Here is a 26099-nt window from a genome sequence, read left to right on the forward strand (position 1 = left end):
TAATGCTAGTGATAGAGAAGAGATAAACAATACTTTTATATACCATGAGAAGAAAAAAATTAAATTAGCTTTTTAACTTGACATAGAAATAAAAGGTTTCATTATGCCATCTTTATACATGATTGTCATTGGTTCCTTACCTAAGCCCTTTCCTCCTCCCTTGGCCTCAACCCTTGCTGATCCTATTCTTTTCACCCTTCATCTGATCCACTTAAGGTCCCCTCTCCCCTTCTCATGGTTCCCTTTATAATTTTATGATCACATCTATACATGCACCTACACACACACACACACACACACACAAGTCAGAAGATTTGTGCTGTTTATCTCTCTGAGTTTAGTTTATTTCACTTTATATGCTGTTATCAAGTTCCACCCATTTCCTGCAGATGTCATGATTTCATTGTCCTTTCCAGCTCCATAAAACTTCACTGTGCATATTTGCCACCTTCTCCATTCTTCTGCTGATGGATATCTTGCCTTGTTGTTTTAGCTGTTGTGAGTCTGGTAGCAATAACATTGATGCTCAGGTGTCTCTATGGTAGGACTTAGAGTCCTTTGGATAAATAGTCCAGAGTGTGATATAAACTGAGATATCCTACTTGAACTTTTCTGAGAAACCACTTTACAGTTCCATAGTGGCTAAACCAGTTTATGCTGCCACAAGCACCGAGTAAGGGTTCATCTTTCCCCACATGCTCACTAGTGTTTGTTGTCATATGTTTTCTTGATGTCATCCCTTCTGACAAAGGTGGAATGGAATTTTAAAGTATTTTCAATTTTCTGATGGTGAAGTAAGTTGATTAATTTTTTTTTCATGCGTTTATTGGCTACTTGTAGTTCTTCTGAAAACTGTTTATTTTTTTTATTGGTTCTTTCCCTAATTGAATTTTTTCTCCTAGTATTTAATTTTTCATGTCTTCACAAACCATCCTGTTGCACATCAACAAATGCAGCACTGATTTCAGTGCATATGATTCCATAAAGGAAAGATGAGAGCTATATTCCCCAGACTGACATACCAAGTGTGAAAACTAATGACTACAATGAAAATCTCAAGCCGTTTCATGAATGATAATATATCTCCTCATTAGAAATGAAGTTCCAGGAGGATTTTCACTGTAGTATTACCATCACTGAGAGCAGCACTTACATTTCATAGCCATTTAATAAGCATTTTTTTAAATGAGTAATGTTCTCTGACTTTGTCCAGATCTATACCAATTCGGGACACTTGGTTTCTGAATCCTAGTTTCTAAACTCATGAAGATTATAATCTAATACAACATGTATACAGTCATATATTTCTAACAAGAAACAACAGGAGCCATGGAAAAACAATATCTACTTTGTATATGATCAAAAAGCTAGTACCTATGTGTGTAAAGTAAAATAAATTCTTAAAAAGCTAAGTTTGTGTCTTTTCTGTCAGATGATAGTTTATTGAAATTCTCTCATGTTGCTTTTATATTAGCTGAGCTTCCACAGCACCCCTGATTATGTCATCTATGATTTCCTGATGGCAGCCATCCATCCCCATTACTGCAACATGTTGTATAGTACCTGGGAGCTCCTTAATATTTCCAGAACATTCTCTGAGTAAGACCAGTCCCACACCAGTCAGACAATGTTGACAATGTCATCAAAGTGGTATTTACACTGTATTTAGTATCTTTCTGCTGCTTTCTGTTTTTTGCTGGCTCCTTGAGAACTTTGGTGATCAGGGCAAAAGGCAGAAGGTGCAACCTTAGCCTGGGTATGTCTGTTCTAAATGGTGAGTTTGACTATCACCCTCAGATCTTTCTAATCACCAGTTGCCTTGGCAATGTCACTACAGATGTTTTTTTGGGATAGACCTAGAAGAGGAGACTTGGGGGTTATCATAGTTATTTTTCTATTCTGTGATAAGAAACCATGACAGAGGCAATGCACAAGAAAGTGTTTAATTTGGGTTTATGATTTCAGAGGGTTAGAGTACATGATATAGGAACAAACGCATGGAGAACCACATGAAGAGCAGAGAACCTTGTCTAGAACACAAATAGGAGACAGAAATTACACTGGGAATAGCATGAGTCCTTTGAAACCTCAAAGGCTGCCCCAAGTGACACACCTCCTCCAATAAAGCCATACCTCCCAATCCTTCCTAAACAGTTCCATTAACTAGGGAACAAGTACTCAAACATATAATCCTATGGGGGAATATTCTCATTCAAACTACCACAGAAGTTAAGGTGATGTAACATTGACCTTAACTCTGTGTGGTGGTTTGAGAAAAAATGGATCCCATAATGTGTGCCATTATTAGAAGGTGCGGAGGTGGACTTTGAGGTCTCATGTATGTTCAAGCCACAACCAGTGTCTCAGTTTATTTCCTGTTGCCTTTAGATCAAGATGCCTAATTCTCCACCACCATGTCTTCCTGCATGATGCCCTAATCCCTGCTGCCAGACTTTGCCTGCCTTCTTCCACCATCTGTGTTTCCCTCCTTAACTGATGATTTGTGCTTTCCTTCCCATACATGGTCTTCTGAACCTTCCTCTCCCTCTGTCTCACAACATCTGTGTCTTTCTTCCACCCTACTGACATAGCAATACACTTTCATGACATGAAGCTTCAAACACGTAAATAACTCCATTGTCTTCTTTATTCTCTATCAGAAGAATAGGGGCCATTGCATAATTTTAAAGAAAATCCAAAATTATAAATGTCTAAATGTCATTTTCTTTTTTTATATATATTTATTTATTATGTATACAATATTCTGTCTGTGTGTATGCCTGAAGGCCAGAAGAGGGCGCCAGACCTCTTTACAGGTGGTTGTGAGCCACCATGTGGTTGCTGGGAATAGAACTCAGGATCTTTGGAAGAGCAGGCAATGCTCTTGACCACTGAGCCATCTCTCCAGCCCCCAATATTTATTTATTTAATTAGGTGTACAGCATTTCTTCCATGTGTGCCCGCAAGCCAGAAGGGGTGTCAGTTCTCATTATAGATGGCTGTGAGCGACCATGTGGTTGCTGGGAATTGAACTCAGGACCTCTGGAAGAGCAGGCAGTGCTCTTAACCTCTGAGCCATCTCTCCAGCCCCAGCTTCCTAAATGTCATTTTCAAGGTGAACCTTCTAACTGAACATTTTACAGAACCAGACCCATCAAAATGTTATATTGTAAAGCTAGATCACAGGCACTCAGCAAGTGTTTACTAGATAAATTGTCCTTAATTTTAAGTGATATTCTTGATTTAATAATACATTTTGAAATCAACTTTATTGACTAATATTTTTACTAAATGCTAATGCCTACAAGACAAATGTTATTTGGAATTTTAAGACATATATATGATAATGATATAATTAAAACTCTTTATATAATAAAAATTATTTGCACTTAGAAGCCAAAAAGTATTTTTTATTTAATTTTTTTCTTATTTTACATACCAACCCCAGTTTCCCCTCCCTCCTCTTCTCTAGTCTCCCTCATCTCTCTCCATCCCATCCACAATCTGCCACTTAAAGGGAGTAAAGCTTTTCTTGGGGGAGTCAATAAAGTCTGGCATAGTAAGTTAAGGTATGACCAGGCCTCTCCTCCCTTGCATCAAGGTTGAGCAAGATATCCCACCATAGAAAATGGATTTTAAAAGCCAGTTCATGTACCCGAGATAATTCTTGGTCCCACTGTCAGGGGCCGCACAAACAGAAAAAAAAACACACAACTGTCATCCACATTCAGAGGGCCTAGTTCAGTCATATGCATGTTCCCTTAAACAGACTGAGAAAGAACTCATAGAAACATCACCCTTTACAATAGTCAAATAACATACAATAACTTAGGGGTAACATTAACCAAACAAGTGAGAGACCTGTATGAGAACTTTAAGTCTTTGAAGAAAGAAATCGAAAAGGATATCATAAAGTGGAAAGATTTCCCAAGCTCTTGGATAAGTAGGATCAACATAGTAAAAATGGTAATCCTACCAAAAGCAATCTACAGATTCAATGCATTGCCCATCAAAATCACAACACAATTTTTTAGACCTCCAAAGAATAATACTCAACTTCATATGGAAAAACAACAAAACTCAGGATCGCAAAAACAACCCTGTACAATAAAGGAACTTCTGGAGACATTATCATCCATGACTTCTAGGTCTATTATAGACTAAAATAATAAAAACAGCTTGGTATTGGCATAAAAAAACAGACACATGGATCAATTGAATAGAACTGAAAACCCCAAAATTAATCCACTCACTTATTAACACCTGATTTTTGACAAAAACAAGCCAAAATTGTACAATGGAAAGAATAAAGCATCTTCAACAAATGGTGTTGGCATAACTGGTTGTAGACATATAGAAAAATAAAAATATTTAAATGTAGATTATACAGATATCTTTGTGAGTAAAGGAAAGACACAGTTTTGAGGTTACAGCAAATGCTGGTACCATGGGCATCCTGGAACATGGCCGCACTACTGACTGCTCACCTATGCTGCAGAAATGATCTATGATTGTGATTAATTTCTTTTCAAATTTTGATCAAAGTTGCACTGTCCAATTTTCTGCACTAGTTCTGTAAGTCAAATCTTACTGTGGAATTACATAAATCAATGTAGCCAGTACTTCTGTGAAAAATGGGGCAGGGAGGTGGATACAGAAGTAATTTCTGAGTTGTCAGTGACAGATGGTAGTTCTGATCTTATAACCATAGTAAGGAAAAGGTCTTACCGTAGCTGTCATAGGCATCCTCATTTACTCCATGACCGTAGTCATAGTATTCAGGCACACTGCAACAGATTTAGACAGGAATCAATGATGCTGTAAACAGAAGAATCAGAACTAGAACCTTACAAGATATTCTAAGTCAAATGTGTGCTAAGGTAACTTTAGTAAACTCCCCAGTAAACTCCAGGCATAAACACCATCATAAAAAATACTCAAGGGGAATAATGAAGACTGTTGACAAGAAGTGCATTGATTCTATATCTATCTATCTATCTATCTATCTATCTATCTATCTATCTATCTATCTATCTATCTATTATCTACTATCTACTATTTATCATCTATCATCTATCTATCTATCTATCTATCATCTACTATCTACTATCTATCATCTATCTATCTATCTATCTATCTATCTATCTATCTATCTATCTATCATCTATCTATCTATCTATCTATCTATCTATCTATCATCTATCTATCTATCTATCTATCTATCTATCTATCTATCTATCATCTATCTATCTATCTATCTATCTATCTATCTATCTATCTATCTACCTATCTATCTATATTCTATCAATCTACCATGTGCCTATTTAATATTTTGGTGCTGTTTCAGTTGGTCTTCACCTCCACCCTCCTATTTGATAAATTGAATTTCCTCTCATCACAAGTCTAAGACTTCACAAGTTGATAAGAGAAAATATACAGAGTTTATTTTGAAAGAAATGTTGCTGTGCAGATTGATGATCTGATATATGGCACTTACTACTGGCAACATTAAAAATATGCATCATCTTTCCTAGTCTATAGACTTGCCAAATATGTAAGCTATTTACTTTCACTTAGTATTTCCACATTGCATAACTACGAAAATGTGTCTTGTTTCTGTGCGCTTGTGTTCTGTCTCTTGTCAAAGGATCCCAGTGTCCCCCCTCCTCACAGTTATTTTACTTGGCCCTACAGCGCCACTGCTTGACTCTCACAGACCTCATTTCCATTAGCGTCCACCCTTGGCAGTGACTAGCCTTCTCCATGTGGGTTTTCACAGCAACTTTTCCTGGAGAGATGGTCACACTCATTCTTCCCACCCACAATCCCCTTGCATCCTTTGAATGACATCAGGCTGCCATTTCCATGGATCCACTGAAAGAATTCTTGTCCAGATCCTGACATGTTCAAATACAATAAGACTTCATTGTAACTTTCCTCTGAAGTCATGTGACACCAGTGGCCATTTTTATGTTCCTTTAAATATTCCCCTTGCTTTGAGATATTTCTAATTAATTTCTTCATTTTTCTCTCTTAGTAAATTTCCCAGTTCCCAACCACCTACTCTCATTTATTAGAAATTTTATTAGAAAATTTCTCCCTGTGTTCTAACGCCAAGAGCACCCTCATCCGTGTCTGTGGTTAAATGTCCACTCTATTCTGATGGCTTCTCAATTATGTCTCCACCATTGGTGCCTCCTCTCTGCTCTCAAGTCTGTGATAGCCTAGTGTACATTTCTATTTGCTGGTCAAAATGAACTTTTTCAAATTCAAAAGTAGAAATCTGATTTCCTTCCCACCTCATACTTCCTTGTTCCTTTTACATTATTCTATCATTATCATTGGAAGCTTGTTAGTGTCACTCAATGACAGCATGCGGGCTTCTCTCTTTCATCCCACGTGTAACATTTAATCCTAACAGCAAATTCTTTAATTTCTACTTTCATATATGTACAGAACCAGAACATGCACCAACATTTTCACAGCTGCAGGTATAGTAAAGACATTTAACATTGTCCTTGTTAAAGAGGCATTAAAACATCGAAGTTCTCTACTCAAAGCCTATGGATGTCTTCCCAGTGTTCTTTAGAAAAAAAAGATGCAACTTTCACAAAAACCTGTTATTTCAGGCCCCACTCTACAAATTTTCCCCATCTGTACTCAATTCAAGGCACACCATACTCTAGAATGTTCTTTGATTACAGACGACTTGCTATTGTCCTAGTGTCCATCCACTTGCTGACCTATTATCTGAGAAATGCTTTTCTTCAATGCTCAGTTGTCCTCATTCTTTCAGTATTAAACTTATGTCACTTACAAGAGGGTCTCCTGATCAGTCTTAGGACTAGCACTCAGCCATGTGTCCCCTGCTGTTCCTTTGGGCACTTGCCAGTCACAGCATATTATCATGTAAACACTCAATGTGCATTTGCTCATTTTCTTAGCAGCTGTTTCCCACTGCTTGTGCTCAGGCTTATGGGTCTGAGTGTTTTGCTCTCCCTTATTTACTTTCTAGTATTTCCCCAGACTGATTTTCTATATCAATGTTTGGAATATGACAGCCTCTCAAGATTTGTGATGCACAAGGGTTAATTATCTAGTAGGAGCATAAATAGTCCGGAAAGAAGTGGCTTTAGTCAGGTTGAACATTTTAAGAATAACATGCAAAAAATAGAAAAGTTATCATTTTGATAATTCTTACACTGTAACTATTACTATAGGCTCCATAGTATTTATAATAATATCATACTTTGTCAAAAATGTGTCTGGTTTAAATTAGCTCTGATCCATTGCCATATACTTGACTATTCTTAATTATCTTAGTATTATTAATTTCTCTTATTGACAACCTTAGGGATTGAACCTACTACATAAGCATTCTATGATCAGGTTCCCTGCCTAGCCTCAAATTCCTTTTGGGTGTAAAGCACTTTGACAGGGAAGTGATTTCATGCCAAATATCATACTGTATAAGATCTGAACATGGGTATAGGTTGGAAGAAAATACAGAAGGGGCTGAAATGATGTGTTTTATGAATATTGTCTTTTTCCTCAGGAGTTTCCTCTAGGTATCAACAGACCAAGCATTTAAGATTTAATTGAAAGTAAAAGCACAGAAAGAATAAAAAGTCTATGCCTTAGAAACTGGATGAAAAACAGAAATAAATTTGGTTGCATTTATTTTCCCAGGATGCAATTTATAGTGAACCAACTTTAATCTTAATGAAAGAAACTGAAAAAAAGACAAGATTGCTTAGCCCAGCCTTTATTGCTTTCAATATTTACATAGAATCTATGAAAAATGCTGAATGACAGCCATTCTTCCCATCTCTGTATCATAGAAGGTTAATAGCATTCACTGGTAGCTGGACATTTGTAGCTTCTTTCACATATATATCTTAACAGAAGCTATGCAATCCTGGACTGGAGCGATGACTCAGCAGTTCAGAACAAGTGTGCTCTTCTTGCAGAGGGACATGAGTGAGGCTCTCAGCATCTAAGTTAGGAGGCTTCTAATCACCTCTAACGAGAGCTCCAGGTGATCCAACATTCTTTTCTGGTTTCTGTGGACACCTGCCTTCATCTATACATACACAACCCACACATGTACATATGGTAAAAATAAAAATAAACATTAAAAAGAAATCATACAAACCAACTCCGGGTCCTCACACAGACTCAGCAAATTCCTGATAGTCACTGTGTTAATTTTCTGAGACTCAAAATGCGTTAAGTGTAAGAAAACTAAGGATAGATGCTGACACTGGTAACACCTTTCTGTGGAGTAAATTTCTGATCCTGTCTCCTGGAGTATAATGTATCTAGACAGTGTTGCTGAACACTATCTGATGCTATTATTGTACTATAACATTGGATTGCCATGAAGATGTAGATTGGTGAGGGCAAAGGAGGTCAAGAAGGAATCCATGAGACAGACTACGACAAAGAAAATAAAATTACTGTTTTTCATGAAAGATATAATCACTCCAAGAGGGAATTGTCACATTCAGGTTATAAGAGACATAGAGTACTATTATGTCTTGCTGTCATAATAAACTTTGTAGGGCCCATGTTTTTGTTTACTCGGTATTATTTCCATAAGAAGAGTCTTTCTTTGACACAAAGTTCTTTAAGCAATGGTCAGACACCCTTCCACCTATATATGTCTTTTTTCTAGAAAGTGAAGAAACCCAAGATGTGTACAGAAGTAATGTGAAAACCAAGGCCATTTCAAATTTAAGGACAATCTATTTTTGTTGGACGACCCACTATTGACTCTCTGAATAAAGAGAAAGCATAGACCATACCACGGGTAGCACCTCAACTTCAGACTGACCATGAGATTGCTCTACACTGCTGCTTACCTCACAGTTTGTTAAGAAAAATGAATGTGTTTCATGTTGTTTGAGAAAAATGAAGGAATGAGGGTGAAGAACACTTTGCTAAAAGAGGTTGTCTCTATCTGGTTTGCGTTAGTTCTAGAATTTAAATTGATAGAGGGTTTGGAAATGTAGGCCTTATTGAGATGCTGAGTTTTCTATATTTCAACAAGAGATAGCTAATGTTGCTTTAAGGCATTTTTTTCCATTAGGTTCCTCCACACTGTCAGTTTTCCAGACAGCTCTTGTGCCTCTGATCATTCACTGGTGGGAAGGAGGCTATACAAATTGTAAAGCCTCCAAAAAGGACAAACGCTACAGTACTCACTTCAGATATGCACATGGATGCATCCATTCACCAGGAGGATATAGAAGAACCTTCCAGGGGAGCTGGCATAACTCCCAGAAACAGAATCAAAACTGCCAGATAAACAAATCGGAAACTTATTTTATCACTTTTGCCTCCACTTGGCTGGATTTTATAGCAGTCATTGCCACCGAGCCTTCACCGTAGCCTTCTGTTTTCATAGCCATAGCTTTCAGAACAGTTACTCTGTTACTTTCTGACCTCTTTATCCTAAGTCTTTTGTGTGAGGACAGATAGAAAGCATCATGTGTTGACAGTTTTACAAGGTACCAGATCTTATAGGATCTCATCAAGATCTAACTGATCATGGAGATGCTGGATTTTGAGCTAGTTCCAGTAATTAAACGATGTGGGATTCCCCTCCGTATGCTATGAATATATTTTATTACCTTTGGTTAATAAAGAAGCTACTTTGGCCTATGAAAAGGCAGAGTATAACCAGGTGGGAAATCCAAACAGAGATATATAGGGAGGAGTCAAAGAGATTCCATGTAGCACCCGAAGGAGAAAGACACCTGAACCTTACTGGTAGGCCACAGTTTCATGGTGATGCATGGATTAATAGAAATGGTTTAATTTAAGCCATAAGAGCTAGGTAGGAATATGCCTAAGCTATTGGCCACACAGTGTTGTAATTAGTACAGTTTCTGTGTCATTATTAGGGTCTGGGTGGCTGGGAAATGCATGAGCAGTCTCTGTTTACAATTAAAAGCTGTTATGTTCTACATCGTGGAGAAGGTAGGCATTTCTCTTACAAAAGAAAGAAGGAAGGACACATATGATGATGAGATGATCTAATAATATATACTTCTTGTTATCTCCTCTAAAATGGTCAGTCCTTTCCTTCCTAAGAAACTGAGTGGCTCAACATTTTGTAGTGCCTTATATGAGTGTGGCCGCATGCAGAGTGATACTACAAATTCATTGCACTTTACGTGAAAGTAAATTCCCTTTCCTTTCCTTCCACTAAATTTTCATGGTCCTGGTTAGAAATATCACTGACTAATTCCTCTTTGGACGACTCATGTTAGTGACAGTCTCACCAGCCAGAGTCTTTGAGTGGAAAGGTAGAAGAACTGAGTGTACCTGTCATCCCCTGTCAATCAGGAAACCGACAAGCTCTCTCTGTGCCACCCACTCAACTGTGGAACATCTTTGATATGAAGTTTTAACCCATACTACACATAATAAAGTTGACAATAAAAGAAATCCCATGATGGTTAATAGGCATTTAACAAATATTTGTTGAGTGGATGAAAACAAAAACGATAGAATAAAAGGAATTTAAGGATGAGAGCATTGCATTTCAGAATCAGGAATATAGAAACATTTTTTTTTTCTGAAAGAATGAGATATAGGAAGGACTTCGTGTTGAGAATAATGGAGCAAAAACACACACACAAAAACAATTCACTCGTGTTGTTTTTATGTAAATGATTCTAGTTAAAATTTGTAACAAATTATTTATTATTCTGATAAGGTTCTTGTCTCTTAAAGTCCAGTCATCTTCATTTATTTTCAAATATTTTCTGATGTTGTAGGTTTAAGTGAAAAAGTAACTAACTAGATATTGTTTGATTAAATGATGAGAAATTCAGATTTTGTATATTTGCCAGCTCTTAGAACAATTTTATCTAATATGGCCACAACAGTAGTTAAGCTCTACATCACCAATAACATTATAATTTTAATTAGGACTTTTATAACAATAGCTGTGTTGAGAAACCTTACTCTATATATTATATAAAATATGAGATACAAATTAATCAATTGACGATTGAGTGACCAAGCAGTGTTAATGCTTTGTCACTCAATACATTGGTCCTCTTTGACTTCAACATGAATAAATAACAGGATAAGAGAAAGAAACATAATGATACATACAGTAATTTTATAAAATAAAAGTATAAACATAATATATTATGCTTAACGTCAATTGAAAATTTTATTTTATTTTTTGTTTTAAATATATATGTAATATGTAGACTGTATATAGAATTCAGCCTGTGTTTTGATATTTACAAATAGAACAGTAATTGCTCTAGTTAAGCAAATTAGTGTTAAAAATAATGAAACAATATGAAAAATCATACATAGAGATTTATAAATCGATGCAACTACACTTATAATTTAGGAAGTCATTCTCACCTGTTTTCCTACATCTACTCTACAATATTGATTTCTTGCATTGACAGAAATATGTGAAGCAAAATTATTGGACATAGGTGAATTTTCATCCTAGCACCCAACCTCAAATTACCAATTGGATTTTCTTTTATTTCCACATTCATTTATAGATGCTTGATTCCTTCGGTTCAATTTCATCAGCTCCGTGAAAATCCCTGTTTGCAAAGCCATAAAGATTTAGCTCAGGTTAATGAGAACAGCACACAGGTCTTTGTGTCCTTCCGTAGCATTCAAAATGTTAATTGATCCTTACTGGCACGGAGAAAGGCAAGACTGTATCAGACATCTTATCAGCTTTGTGTGTGTGTGTTAGACTCCTGGTTCTGATGGTTATCCCTGAGTGTTCTCTAGTCAGGGAAATCTTCTGTTATTTCTGGTAATAAAAATAAAAGTCTCTAACACAGCATCAAATTGTGCAAACCTATACCTATTTCAAAATCTTTTTGCTAGGAGAATTTAAGCAATGATTCCACGCGTCTATTCCTTGTATTTTCCCTCAGAAACCATCAGTATGTGTCCCTCCTCACTCATCTCCCAAAGTATTCTTCCATGTTCATTATCCCCAGCTGTGCAGAGTAATGATATAATGACTATAAAGTCACAATAATAGCAAAACAAAAGCCTGGCAGCTACATATAGATAAATACATTTTGTCTATTTTGTAAAATATAATAAAAATCAAATGGAAGGGACTGAAAATACTGTGGTGGGAATAACAATGGAGCAGAAAACCAATTAAGTAAGTATGAAATATCCTTTTCTTATTTTTTTTCACCTACTGAACACTAAAATACTAATACTAATAATACTAATAGTTCAGAGTTAGTAGGCATTGCCCAGGTCAGAAGGAACAAGGGAGTCTTAAGGGAAATTTTAGACATAACTAAGACCAGAGAAAGGGAGGCAGCTCTGCTGCTTTAAAGTATCCAGGGAGATAGTACTTGGAGCAGTCATCCATGTTCAACATGGAGCAAGAAATGAGGACAGATCTTTAAGAATTTGTCTTTGTTTGATGGCCAAGAGTCTAGACTAACATAGCAGCAAGTAAAGACATCATGTGGTGTGAGAAAGACAGGAGTACAGATGACAAGAAACTAATCATTTTTCTGTTTCATTGTGTAGAGAATATGAGATGGGAATCTCCCACTCAATGGTAACTCAACTGTGAAAGACAAAGAGTTCAGTCTCAAGGATGGCAAACACTCTCAAGCTTTCAATGTCTAACTGATGTGTAGGAAACTAAAGTTTTTAAAAAAAATCATTTTATTATTTTAACCCACTGGTATGAGACAGTATATTTCACTGTAAAAGCTGAGAGATAATCTTTTATGTAAATGCCATTTGAGGGCAGTCATTTAATCCCTTTGTACTCCAGGATCCATGTATTTATTGGTAATAATTTATAGCCTCCAGTACTAAGGATATGACTTGTGATAACCCCATAAGTGTCTACTACATATCAGGTGCTCAACTGCTGGGAACAATGGGTGATTCTCCTACCAATGAACACAGAGCCACATAGCTTCACTTTTAATATTCATAAAAGTTGACATGCCAAGGAGGTTTTCATCTTGAAATATTCTGAAACATTAAATAGCTATACATGCCTCCCTAAGTTTCACTTGATGGTAATCAGTGTTCCTAGGATGAAATATAGGCTGATTATTCATGAGGTAAGTGACATATTTGTTCTCCTCATAGATTAAAGATCAAGATAGATGATCTGTATAAGGCATCCAGTGTAGAATTATTATCAGCTTGGCGATGATCTCCTTTGCATAAAATGGGTATTTTCAGAGTGCTGCACAGCAAGCAATAGAGAAAGGCATTTCTGCAAGTCACTATTTGGGGATGTTACACTATTCAAACACTTTTACAAATAAACTCCTATTATAGGCACTATTTTATCATTTATTCTCAATTTAGATTATTATCTTTTGCTTGTTTTGACCCTCTATTGCATAACTGAAGGGTGAGAAATTTTATGAGGACATTAATTTTCTGTTAGTTATCATTATAACAAGGCAATTATTTTCTAGAAACAAGACTATCCACTGACTGATTAATTAGGTTTCATGGCACATGACACTGTTAAATGAACTGTTACATGCATTTGGTACAAACTTGTAGATGTTATTCAATCCTGGTTTGGAGCAGACACCACTTAAACTGCATACACATATTTTTGTTTGATTCATAATGTATGTATGGCAATATGATTTCAGTGCTGTAAACATCGGTATGATATCTACTTAATTAAATAGGACAGGGGTAGTAGTTTGGATCAAATTGGCCCTATAATATCATAGGAAGTGGCACTATTAGGAAGTAAAGCTTTATTGGAGTGGATATGGCCTTGTTGGAGGAAGTGTGCTACTATGGGGGCAAACTTTGAGGTTTCCTATGCTTAGGATACCACCTAGTGTCTCAGATAACTTCCTGTTTTCACACCTTGCTTTTTCTAGGCTGAGTGACAATTCCTTAGCACAGAGCATGGTTCTCTAAGGACATTTTCATCCCTCTCCTAGGATCCAGGTCAATGGTCAGCTTCTCTCCAGTGATTCATCACATGCTGGACAAAGGACTTTCCTGTCACACTTGTTTTCAGGAGGTTGTTCTCACATTTCCATGCAGACTGCCTCTCATAGCATCAGCACTTTTCACTTTTTAAGCTTTACCTCTTTCTCTACGGCCAAACTCCCCGATATCTAATATGTATAACCCTGTACTATAATTAGAGTTCTAAGCCAATTGTCCTTAGCTGATGTACAGACATTTTCAAATTTATTTACAGTGTTACTGATGCAGGAGTCCAGGGTGATACTTCAAGAAACAAGGCAAACACAGCAAACCCCTCAGAAAGAAAACTATACTAACCCAGTAGATAGGTCTGAGCTACACGTTTGTTTCTAGACATCTGGCACAGAGCAAAGCCTCTATATGGTGCCTTTATTAGCATTGTTAGAGACTTTTACCACTGGAAATGCTGACGTGTTCCCTGCCCAGCCCCGCAGCCTCTCATTTGTTTCCTTCTCACATCTCCTGCAATTGAATTTCATTGAGTACTGGATAACAGAATCACACAGCTAATTACTTGAATTTATTCTGGCAATGTTAAAATTCAGAAGCTCTGGAATTTCTCATGTTTTTAAGTATCAGACACCCAGACTCTGAAACCAACTTCTCCGTCACAAGTTCTGCGTCAGAAATAAGCAAGGCAGTCCAATTCCAGGCCAAAGCAACAGGAAGCTATTTATGCCTTTATGATTCACTTGATCATTGATAGATATATCTTAGAATTATATAAATATTATTTTGTGTTTATATTTTGTCAGTGATACCACTTGAACATTTATTCATTATTTTCTAGCACACATCATGTGATTAGCAACTATAGTCACAGTGAGGCATAATAAGTGTTTTGCAATACATTCTTTGAGAATGTTTTCTCTAGAGTCCATGATCTAACCATTCAAAAATGGTTCACTAGGTTTATGGTACTGGACATGAATTTCCTCCCACAGGATGGGCCTTAGGTCCAATTAAATATCTGTTAGTTACCCCTAAGATGCACCTGTCACTATTGTACCCTTGGACATAGTGTGCCATACTGTTCATTGCTGTTCACAGGCTTTATTGCTAGATCGAACTATTGCTTATGTTTCTCTGGCTGCTTCCATAGCGCCTCGGATACTAAGAGAGCTAGCTAGTCCTTAGGGAGACGCCTTCTAGTTCAGTAGCAGCTCAATGCCATCATGTATCTGAAAAACAAAGGCAATGGCCTATGTTGTTTTAGGAACCTCCCCTGTATAATAATGTTAACGGAGATTTCCTGTCACTGGCATTGGGAATCTTAAGTAGATAGTCTGAGGTTCTTTGGTGAGGCAACTGTGAATCCAAGTTGCATAAATTCATTTAATATATACTAAATAGATATTAAATACACAATAAATATATTTTAAATTATGCATATATAATATATTGCCATAATGTACATATAATTTGTGGGATCCCATGTGTGACTCAGTTTCCATCTGGAGTCAATTTGACTTAAAGAAGTCATTTGAGTTCAAGCTTGCCTCCTCCACTTTTTTTTATAATCTTGAGGGCTGTGAGAGACTTCTGATTTTCTGTGAGGAACGAACACTCTATCTAGTAGACAGTATAGTGCTGTTGACAAACCCCAGGAACACCAAGATAGAAAGTAAGGCTGCTTCTGAGCAGCAAGTACGTGATGGAGAGGAGGCTGCTCACACAAGGACAGGAATGGTCTTGTGGTTAGACACTGACTGACGGCCTGTGCTGTGCTTTGTTCTGCTTTTGTATATAAGCAAGTTCTGAAATAAACTCTGGGCTGTTTGGCTGCTTCAGCATGACCAGACAGACCTCCTGATTCTATCTTGTCTTCTGTTTTTTTCTGACTTTTCTTTTTTGGTCTCGAGGATCCCCCTACCCAGGAACCCTAGGTAACCTTGTAGGAGCAGACTGGTACAATAATTATCAGCGGGTTTCCTCCTTTATTTTTCCTATTTTCCTTTCATATTTTATGACCTGCTATCCTCCTTCCCTCTACCCGAAGCTCATTATCTCGCCCCACTGACAGTCTCTTTCTGTTTTCCTGACTTCTGTGGTTTCTCCAGGTTATAACTCACATCTAAAGATGTGGAGCTATGATCAACAAATAAAAAATAACATGCAGCATTTATCTCCCTGGTTCTGGGTTACCGTACTCAGCATCCTATTTTCTGGTTCTGCCTACTTACTGGGAAGTGCTCATAATTTCCTTTTTCTTTATAAATGAACAGAATTACATTATGTATACATTCCACACTTTTCTTATCCATTCAACAGCTGAAGAACATTCACTTTCCATTTACTAGATATTGTGAATATACCGACAATGAGCAAGCTGAATCAAGCATCTGTAGATTAGTATGTCGAATACTTTGGGCATATGCTAAAGAGAAATATAGCTGGGTTATATGGTAAATTTTTTTATGATTTAAGAATCATAACAAAAAAAGAATGTATTGAGCTTTAATACTGTGTTGGTTTAATGCAAACACACTTTCAAATTTAATTTTCTTCATATATTATTTATATTTATAAAGCATATACAATGCATTTTGATTATATCGACTACCCAATCCATTTCTCTAACTTCTCCCTCACTTCCCCTTCAACATTCCTCCACCTTGACGTCATGTCCCCTTCTTTATAACTTACTGAGTCCAATTAATGCCCCCCTTATATGCATAGGTATAGGGCCATCCCCTCAAGGATGGACAACCTATCCTACCCATGAATAACAGAGTCTCCCTTCCCCAGCAACTACTGTTTGTCAAATAACTCTCTAGGGGTTGAGTCTACGATTCCATCACCCCATTTATGCTAAAGTGTCACTTGGCTCATCTGGTGTGGGTCTAGTGCAGGCAGCCACAGCTGCTGTGAGCTGATGGGTACAAAGACCCTGTCAGGTCCAGAAGACACTATTTGTAGTCGTCCTCCTTTACCTCCAGCTCTTACAATCCTTTTGATCTTATTTTACCCCCACAACAAAGATCAACTCTGGACTGGGGCTTTTAGACTTCACGAGTATACCAAACTCTACCACATGCTATTTTATTCCTTGGTAATGTGTCCAGCCTTTGTTTTCCTTGTGTCATTCCAAGGGATGCCTTTGCAAACCTCAGTACTTTATAACTGGATTCTCCTGACAGAACTGTGGTTCGGGAGAGAATTACACTTTAATTTCTTGGTCCTTGCACGAGATGATACCCACTCCGGGCTTAGTTGTAACATATCAGTAAAATCCCAGCTGAGCATCAGTTCCTGAAGCCTCCTGCACTGCCTCTCAACCCTCCACTTGAGGGATCCTCACATTCCCTTACATGAGCCTCTAGCACACCAGTCTTTGTTTTCTCTCTGATCGGGCACACATATTGCCCTGATCCTCCAAATATCTTTTGCAGACCATGTACTACTGCTTCACATGACCACCCTGAATGAATCTGCAATACCAATTTCTTGGAACAGTATCTGTACATTGATTTCTTATATTTTTGGTTGTGAGCCTAGCCTTTAACGGCTGAGGCATCTCTCCAACCCAAGTACACTGATTTCTTTACACTCAAGTTTTGTGTAGAGCAGAATTTAGAAAATAGGCAGAATAATTAACAGATATATTATGTGTAATTCACAAGTCCTGTATTGACATTGAATAACTGTGTGTCCCAAGCCTGGCTACAATAGTATTTTCCATCCTTGAGCCATGCCAGTCATCGGTCCACCAATGATGTCTAATACCTCTTCTGGCTTGGCTTGTAGGTCTCGTATAACTAAGGGAATGAGGATGCATCAGAAAAGGCAGTGTATATTCTGCTTGTGGTTTGGGACACCCATCTGGCACTGTGAGCTTCCCTACTATGAGGGAACCTGAGAGACACAAAAGGCATCTATGAGGACTCTACACAATTGTTCCATTTTTGGTGTAGACTTACAGGATCAGGATCATTTAATCAGAGGCAATCTCCTGATAACTCCAGTGTCCTGTCACTAAGATTTGGCCGTTGTGCCCTTCCAGGTGAGGATCCAGACACAGTGGGACCAAACCAAGTCATAACTTGAACACTGATGAAATTCAGATATATATGAATTTCACTAATCTTTCAGGTGGTTTGTTACATAGAGATAGTAGTTAAAAGTCTAGATTTCAGCTTTTGTTCAGAAACATCTGGGACATCGTAAGGACCACACAGCTCTATCATCCTATATTTGAACAAAGGGTGGTTTCAGCTCAGTCATAGTGTTTGCCTTTTGTGATTTTGCTTTTTAATACAGGGTTTCTCTGTGTAATAACCCTCACCATCTTATTTTTGCTTTGTAGACCTGGTTGGCCTAGAGCTCACAGAGATCAGCCTGCTTCTGCCTCCTGAGTAAGTGATGGGTTTAAAGGAATATGACACCACAGCCTGGCTGCCACTTTTTATTTTATATTTTGATAGTTATTTAACAGCATCCCTGACTCCTTCCACATTGTGTTTAACTACACATTAAATGTGCTTTATTTATTTATTTATTTATTTATTTATTTATTTATTTATTATTTGTTTGTCAATCTATCTACTTACCTACCTATCATCTATCTATCTATCTATCTATCTATCTATCTATCTATCTATCTATCATTTATCTATTTATCATCTATCTATCTATCTATCTATCTATCTATCTATCTATCTATCTATCTATCATCTACCTATCTACCTATCTACCTATCTACCTATCTATCTACCTGAGCATCTATTTTCAGTAATGCCAAGCTTCTCTACCTATCACTGAAATAGAATTTCCCCAGCCTGGCCTTCATGATAGGCCCTTTGCAACACACTGGGTTTCTGACAGCTTAAAATGGTTCATTCCTGGAGCTCTGATTGTGTGTGGCTTACCTTGGTTTCTCAGGTTTTCTGCTGAGTTCTGACTCCAACTCTACATTAACCTAGTGAGGAGAGATCTTTTCATCTCCATAGAAAGGTGACCAGGTTTTAATATTTAACTGGGGACCCTAGGTTCCTGTGGAAGATGACCATTCATGCAACCAAGGACAATGTGGTTTCTAACTGGTCTTGTTAAGGTATCATGGGAAGTTTATTTTTGCAAGCAGTCTAGTTACCATGGAAATTCAGTTCAAACTAATAAAAAAGAAGTTGTTACCATAAACAGTGGATAATTTGAGAAAATCCATTGTTTCTCTTATATTTAGGCCGTCTCTCTAAGGTCTTTATCTGAAATAAAAGGCAATGAGGGCATCGAGACACAAAGTTTCGTTCAGTAGAAATTAAATTCAAACGATGTGAAATCTACTCTTTTATTCATGCAGAGACTTGTAGATAGCATGAACACACAACAGACTTGTGCAATAGCTGTGGGAAAATATCTCAAATCCAATAATCCTATAGATTCAATAATACCATGGCCTGCAGTGTTGACACAAGAGAACCAAGCTTTAGAATGAAAGCGAACAGTTTTATGGTGAATGGAGATACCAAAGAGCAAGACAAGCTGTCTGCCTAATATAAAATGTTTATTAAGTTACCGTACAGCATTCACTTGTATATTTTCATTAGAAGGCTTTCTGTAAACTTAGCATCAAATAAAAATCTCACCTTAATCTTACAGCCTGAAAAAACAATTAATTTTATTTTTTTCATGTTTAGAAGAATTATTCAGTCAGGCTTTTTTTTTTTAAGTAATGGTTTGCATTCTTAGTACACTGCATATGTGTTCTCTCTGTTTCCTCTGTCCTGTCCTATTCTGTCCTGTTCTGTTCTGTTTAGGTGTGTATTGGAAATCTGTTGAATTTATGATCCAGGTCAAAGTTCAGAGTTTATTATTCTTTCTTTATAAGGCTGTAGACTTAAGGGACATGAATTTGACTTTATTTTTGGAATTAACTAGAATTAGAAACAGGTTCCTGACTCACATGATGCTGCAAGGAGATAAATTCCCCTCAACACAGCAGAGCACTGAACTGTTACTGCCCGGTGACGCTCTAACGGCAAGTAGACTTTGAGGAAGAAAATGAGGGTTCCTACCCTTAGGGATATGACTAGCAAGGAGCCAAGAACTTTAAAAAAGTACATTTTCTATCCAATCCGCATTTCATATATTCACTGTACTTTTGTAAGAACGAGTAAATATTTTCACAAATAAAAAAAATCATTTAAAACCTCAGTGCAGGACTGTTTCCATAGCAAATTCATGCCAATGTTACAGTCTTCATGCGGCTGACACAGATCATTACAATTGCTAGTTATCGAGGTATATTACAAATGTTTGGATATTGTGAGAGGCCTCTTCGCCTGCTCTTAATGTCCTCATCTTTCTTATCCTCTCTTTTCTACTGGAAGGATGACTAATGACCGCTCCGTCTCTTGGATCATTTATACTCTCTGCTTCCTAAAGGATCAAGACAGTGGGATCCATGGGAGAGACTGTGGGGAAGGCAGAGGTGTTGCAATATCTACGAGGTCTTTGTACTTCTGCCCCACTCTAAAGTAAAAGGGTCAGCTCAAGTCTAGTGGCTTCTCCTACAGGGTTCTCTGTCTCACATTAATTTCCATTTTGGGTAGCAGAACAACTCAGCCACAGGAATACTGACCTCTCAGAGGAGCAAAATCTTCCTTGTGGTACTCTGCCAGGGAAAATAGTCCCCTGACTACACTTCCCTGAAATTACCTCGGGTGCCTTATCCATCTTGCATCCTTCACACCTAACCTTGCACACCTAACCATTATAGATATTCAGACAGATGGATTCTTTTACACTAAGAAATTATAAAATCTTAGCATTTCACATCCACATTAAATTGTTGCTGTTAGAATCAAAATTTTCAGACCTGACCTTTTAATTTTCATTTGTGACAATACCATTCATATCTAAAGAAACTAGTTACCCTCCACATCTATGATTTCTTTTGATATAGATATTTTCAGTTGCAAAATGTTAGCAAAAAAATTTCATGAAGTTGTGTGATGTTAGACAATCTCTGAAAATGCTAATGCCTCCAGGACGAGTTAAGATGTGGTAAATGGCATCAAAGATTCTTTGGCCCAGTTAAAGGTGTTACCACAGAACGTAACCGGTTTTAAGCCAAAGACTCTAGAAAGCGAGTCACCCTGGAAACCGCAGTTGTACTTCTGCCATTTGGAGGTGGTATAATAACTCTGAGTTCTATTCTTTTGCTTTCTCTCTTAGCCTGAGATCACGGGAAAACCCGGTTGGAGATTCTTTATAACACTACATTCCTCAGCAGCCATTAACGTCACTCAGTTAAGCTGTCTCCTGAGCAGTCTACAGAATTTTCCCTAATCCATTTGAAGAATTTCAGAAGTCACGGTGCCTTCCAAAGCAATGAAAGATTAATTAAGCTGTTCCATCTTTTGAACTCTGGGCGAACCTTCCCACTTGTTACCTTGTGAACTCCCCTGGAACCTCTGCTGAGGATGATACAATGATTCCAGGAAGGAATCACACTGGCTACTGCCTTCTAATTTCTACGACTCTGTGTTCACCTACTGACTAGTCATCCAGAGTCCATTTCAGTTTATTTCTGATGGATTCCACATTTCCTGTTTTGATGTCAGAAATTAATATCAGTACTTCTTCTGACTTTCACTTTAATAAAACAAATATACTTTGTATTGTCTACCAAAATATTCAAGTTGTTCAAGAATGTTGCAGTCACGTGTTCATATATTTTTTCACTTTATTTTTTTCTCTCCTTTAATTCAAGTCTTACATTATTTTTTTTTTCATTTTTGGTTTTGGCAGTGCATAAAATATATTCAATAGTGAAAGCAAAAAATTTATTGTGAAGCTCCACAGTTTCACTGTCGAATGACTGCTCTGACTGTCAGGAAGGTCACTGAGTTTCACTCTCTGGATATGGTTAATTTCATATATAATGTCTTTTATTTGTAGTATTTTTCTTTCATATAATAAATTTTAAAAAATGAGAAAGTCTCACATTAATAGTTTAATTAGGGAGTCATCTTGGAAAAAAATCAGAATTTGAGAAAATGAACTTCATTTGACATGTAATTCCTAGCACTTTTTCACCCTCTAAGTATATAAATACATACAGAGTTGCAAATAACTCCTCACACAAATCATTAGCAGGAAATATTATATTATCATTTAAAAATTAAGTATTGTCCCTCCAGTTCCTATACTACTATGTATACACTCATATTTCATTTAATTAACTAGACTTTTGGGCAGCTGGGATGGATACCAGGGCTTTATATATACTAAATGGTCACTTATTCACTGAGCTCCACCCCCAAATGAATTGTTAATCACACCTTCATCCTATGCTGAAACACTAATAATATAACGTAAGGCTAAACATTTCATACATTTGTCAATAAATTTTCCAGTGTTCATCTGCTTATCAGTAGTACATACTGATATTATACTAAAATCCCATGCAATTTTATGAAATAATAGTTCTTTCATTAATATATTAATTTAAATTCATTTATTGAAAATAATCTTGAAAGTCTTCAAGTCTCATCTCTGTCTGTCTTTCTGTCTCTGTCTCCTCAGTTTTCATCCCTCATTTTCATCTCTCTCTTGACATGGTCTCTTTATGTTGCCCTGTTTGGCCTGTAACTCATTATGTAGGCCAGGGTGAACTTGAATTATGTATTACTTCTAGTGAAAGATTCTGTATTAGCAGTTATTGAATGATAACAAACAAAACAAAAAAATGATTATTACAAATTACAAGATGAGAATTGTTATAATTTATTTTAGAGGGCCTGTATTCCTTATTTTAATTAGTAAAAGTACTTACATAGGCATAAACAATTCCACATTAAGAGAGTGCTTTAAGAATAAAAATCCTAATACTGGGTTTCAGTTACCATCCCTCAAATTGTTGTTTGGGAGTATCTTGGAGAGCACCGCCCCCAAATTCAGGCTTTTGTAGGAATCATTTATTTTGGTTGTCCATCATAATTTGATGGTAGAGCTCTGTTCTTGAAGATACCACACAGTTTGGTCATACGACATGGAGAAACAGAGGTAGTAACCAGGAACATTCTTCCTTGTTTTCTAGTTTTCATAGCACTGGGAGGTGGTTGCTATTTAGGCTGCTTTTGGAGGAAAGTTATTAATAGCCTGACCCAGCTGTGAACACCATGAGCTACAATAATGACCAACATGACAACATTGCCTATGAATACAATAGTGACATGAATGTTAAGGGAGATAACAACCACTTCCTGATTAGAGTGAAGGCTGGCTGCAGAGCAGAAACCACATGACTAGTACTACTGCAAACCTGGTCAAGAACCCATGGTTGGGAAACTCATAGACACCAAGAATGACAGCTACTTTATTTGCTTTTAGGTTGATGATACTCCAGTGGATGGCCTTACACTCTAAACCCAGAAGTATAAGGACAACAAAAACTGGACTCACTGGAGTATAAAAATAAAAATAAAAACTGACACAAATTTGGGAATGAATTGGGAGTAAGGGTGGATCTGGAATGATTTAGAGGGATGACTAGGAAGTGAACATTATCAAAATGCATTGTATATGTTTATGGAAGTTTATAATAGAATTGCATTAAAATGTGGAAAAAAACTCAAGATATCAAATTACTAAATTAGACATACAAAAAATGCAACCTTCATCAAAATAATCATGATATCTTTGCTAGCTAGATTTATTTCAACTTGACACAAGCTAAAATCATTTGGGAAGAAGGAACCTCAACTGAAGAAATGCTCCTACCAGATTGGCCTATGGGCAAGCCCATGGTGCATTTTCTTAATTGGTGATTGATGGTGTGCTCAGTCCATTGTGGGTGGTGCCACCCTTGGGGAGTTGGTCCTGCAGTCTATAAGAAAGCAGGCTAAGCAAACTTTGAGGAAAAAGCTACTATGCAGTATTCTTCTATGACCTCTACATCAGTTCCTGCCCTGAGTTTCCTGCATTATGGACTGAACCCTTTCGTGCTCAAGCTGCTTTCTGTCATGGTGTTTCACCACAACAATAGAAATGCTAACTAAGATGATACTCTTCATAGTACAAGGAAAAATTCCAAAAATTATTTGAGAACACAATGAATACTAAAGTAATCTTATTTTTAAATATCCGTGCTGGAATCTTCATAAAGAATGAAAGAGTAACAAGATCTTAGCATATAAACAATCAAGTAGACCAATGGAACAGAAGGACAGAGTACCAATACATATATCAGAACATCTTTAACCCACCCAGTCACAGCAAGGGTACTGAAAATACATTGTATAATAAATTTGAGGAAAGGAGATTATCTGTTGCAAATGGTATGGGAAAACTAGAAAAAGATGTGTAGAAAAATGAAACTAAATCTCTCTTAACTTGTCTAAAAAATCAACTTAAAATGTGTTAAAAATGTTGCTTAAGACTTGAAATTCACACTCCCAGAGGAAAGCAGAAAAATTCATCTCACGATCCCAGCACAAGCAATGAGTTTTTGGGCAAAATTCCAAAATTCAGTAGAAAAAAATTTAAGAATTGGTAAACAGGATTCTGTTAAAAACTTTTTTTTCCTTTATCACATAGGGAAATAGTCATAAGAATGCAAGAAAAATCCAATAACATGGAGGAATGTCTTTGCCAGCTATTATCTGACAGAAAATCAATATCCATATGAGATGTAGAGGTCAAAATATAAGCAACCCAAGAAAAATGTACAAATGATTTTAATAAACACTTCTCAAAAAGAGGAAAAACACAAAGGGCCCAATAAATATAAGAAAAAGTACCTCATAGTCTTAGCCACCAAAGAAATGCCAATCAGTATTACACTGGAAGCTCATTTCACAACAGTGAAAATGAAAATTATCCAAGAAAAAGGAAAATGAAAACATTCCTGCAGGGGTTGTACAAAGGGCAGGCATACACTGCATTGTTGGTAGAAGTTTAACTTAATACTGAAACTGATATAGTGAATCCTCATTCCATTAATGATAAACCTCCATGTTTTTAAGCCATAGCACACGTGGATACACTTGCAAAGCCAATGAACTTGGCATAGGAAAGTGATTCCTGACTGTTCCTTTTCACTGTGACTTTATGTACAATAGTTAAGTGATGGATTCTGCCTGCTGGAGGTCTAAAGAAGAATGGGTGTGCTGGGTAGTTCTATGTGAAGTTGACACTAGCTAAAGTCATCGATAAGGAGGAAGCCTCAAGTAGGTATATGTCTCCCTAAGATGGGGCTGTAGGTCATTTTCTTAATTGGTGATTGATGGGGGAGGGTCCAATCAATTATGGGTGGGGCCACACCTGGACGAGTGGTCCTGGATTTTGTCCTGGATTGAACAAGCAATGGGGAGTTAGCCAGTAAACAGCACTCCTGCTGAATCAGCTCTTACTTCCAAATTCTAATCCTCCCCAACTTGCTTTTGGTCACAGTGTTTCTTCATATCAATAGTAACCCTAAGTAGAACAATGGGTAAAGTAAATGCTGTATATGTGTACATACACATGGTAGTCTTATGTACTACAAAAAAGGATGAAATACTGCCACATGCATGAAAATCAATGGAAACGGATATCATCATATTAAGTGGAAATAAGCCAGGTTCATGAACAAATATTGCTTATTTTCTGACAGATGTAGAAACTGAACTCCCAACAAAAAGCCCTGAAAATGGAAGAGAGTCCATTGGGGTTCGGAAATGGACCAGGAAAGGAGGAGAGAGAAGGAAGGTGGACAAGGCCAGGAAGTAGAAACCATAAACTGACATGAGAAATACATTGGTGAGAATGCCACAGTGAATCTTATTAATTCATATAACAAATACACAATAACATTCATGTAAAAAAATAAAAAAAAATCATGTTCTTGTATTGCTTCTCTATATGGCGTGGTAGAAAGGGCAAGCGTACAGCCAAAACTTACTTGTAGATTCTATAGTATGGGAAGGGAGAGCGGGGAGTTGATGATAAAGAACCATAATTACAAAGAACCTTTCGGGCAGATGGGCTTCTCTACAGATATGTTATTTATGGAGCTGGTTACACGGTAGCTGACATTTGTGGGCTTCATACAATGGAGCCCTAAATGGTTAAGTTTTATCATTTATAAGCAATATGTCAAA

The 26099-nt window shown here is 37.0% G+C and overlaps 1 protein-coding gene across 4 annotated transcripts in view; it reads right to left on the reverse strand.

The window, feature by feature from the left end:
* The window catches only part of Khdrbs2 (KH RNA binding domain containing, signal transduction associated 2), a 396449-nt gene that overhangs the window by 46944 nt on the left and 323406 nt on the right, over positions 1 to 26099 (reverse strand). For all 4 annotated transcript variants that reach the window (XR_007590495.1, XR_007590496.1, XR_007590497.1 and 1 more), the window contains exon 8: positions 4729 to 4787. Coding sequence is in view for 1 of the 4 variants with exons in the window: in XM_050134757.1 (XP_049990714.1) it covers positions 4729 to 4787 (59 nt within the window). In the remaining 3 variants the exon portion in view is untranslated. The remainder of the gene's footprint in view (positions 1 to 4728; positions 4788 to 26099) is intronic.

The sequence above is a fragment of the Alexandromys fortis genome, unplaced genomic scaffold, assembly GCF_014885135.2.
Source record: "Alexandromys fortis isolate MF-2015 unplaced genomic scaffold, M_Fortis_MF-2015_v1.1 scaffold_20, whole genome shotgun sequence".
NCBI classification, from domain to species: Eukaryota; Metazoa; Chordata; class Mammalia; order Rodentia; family Cricetidae; genus Alexandromys; species Alexandromys fortis.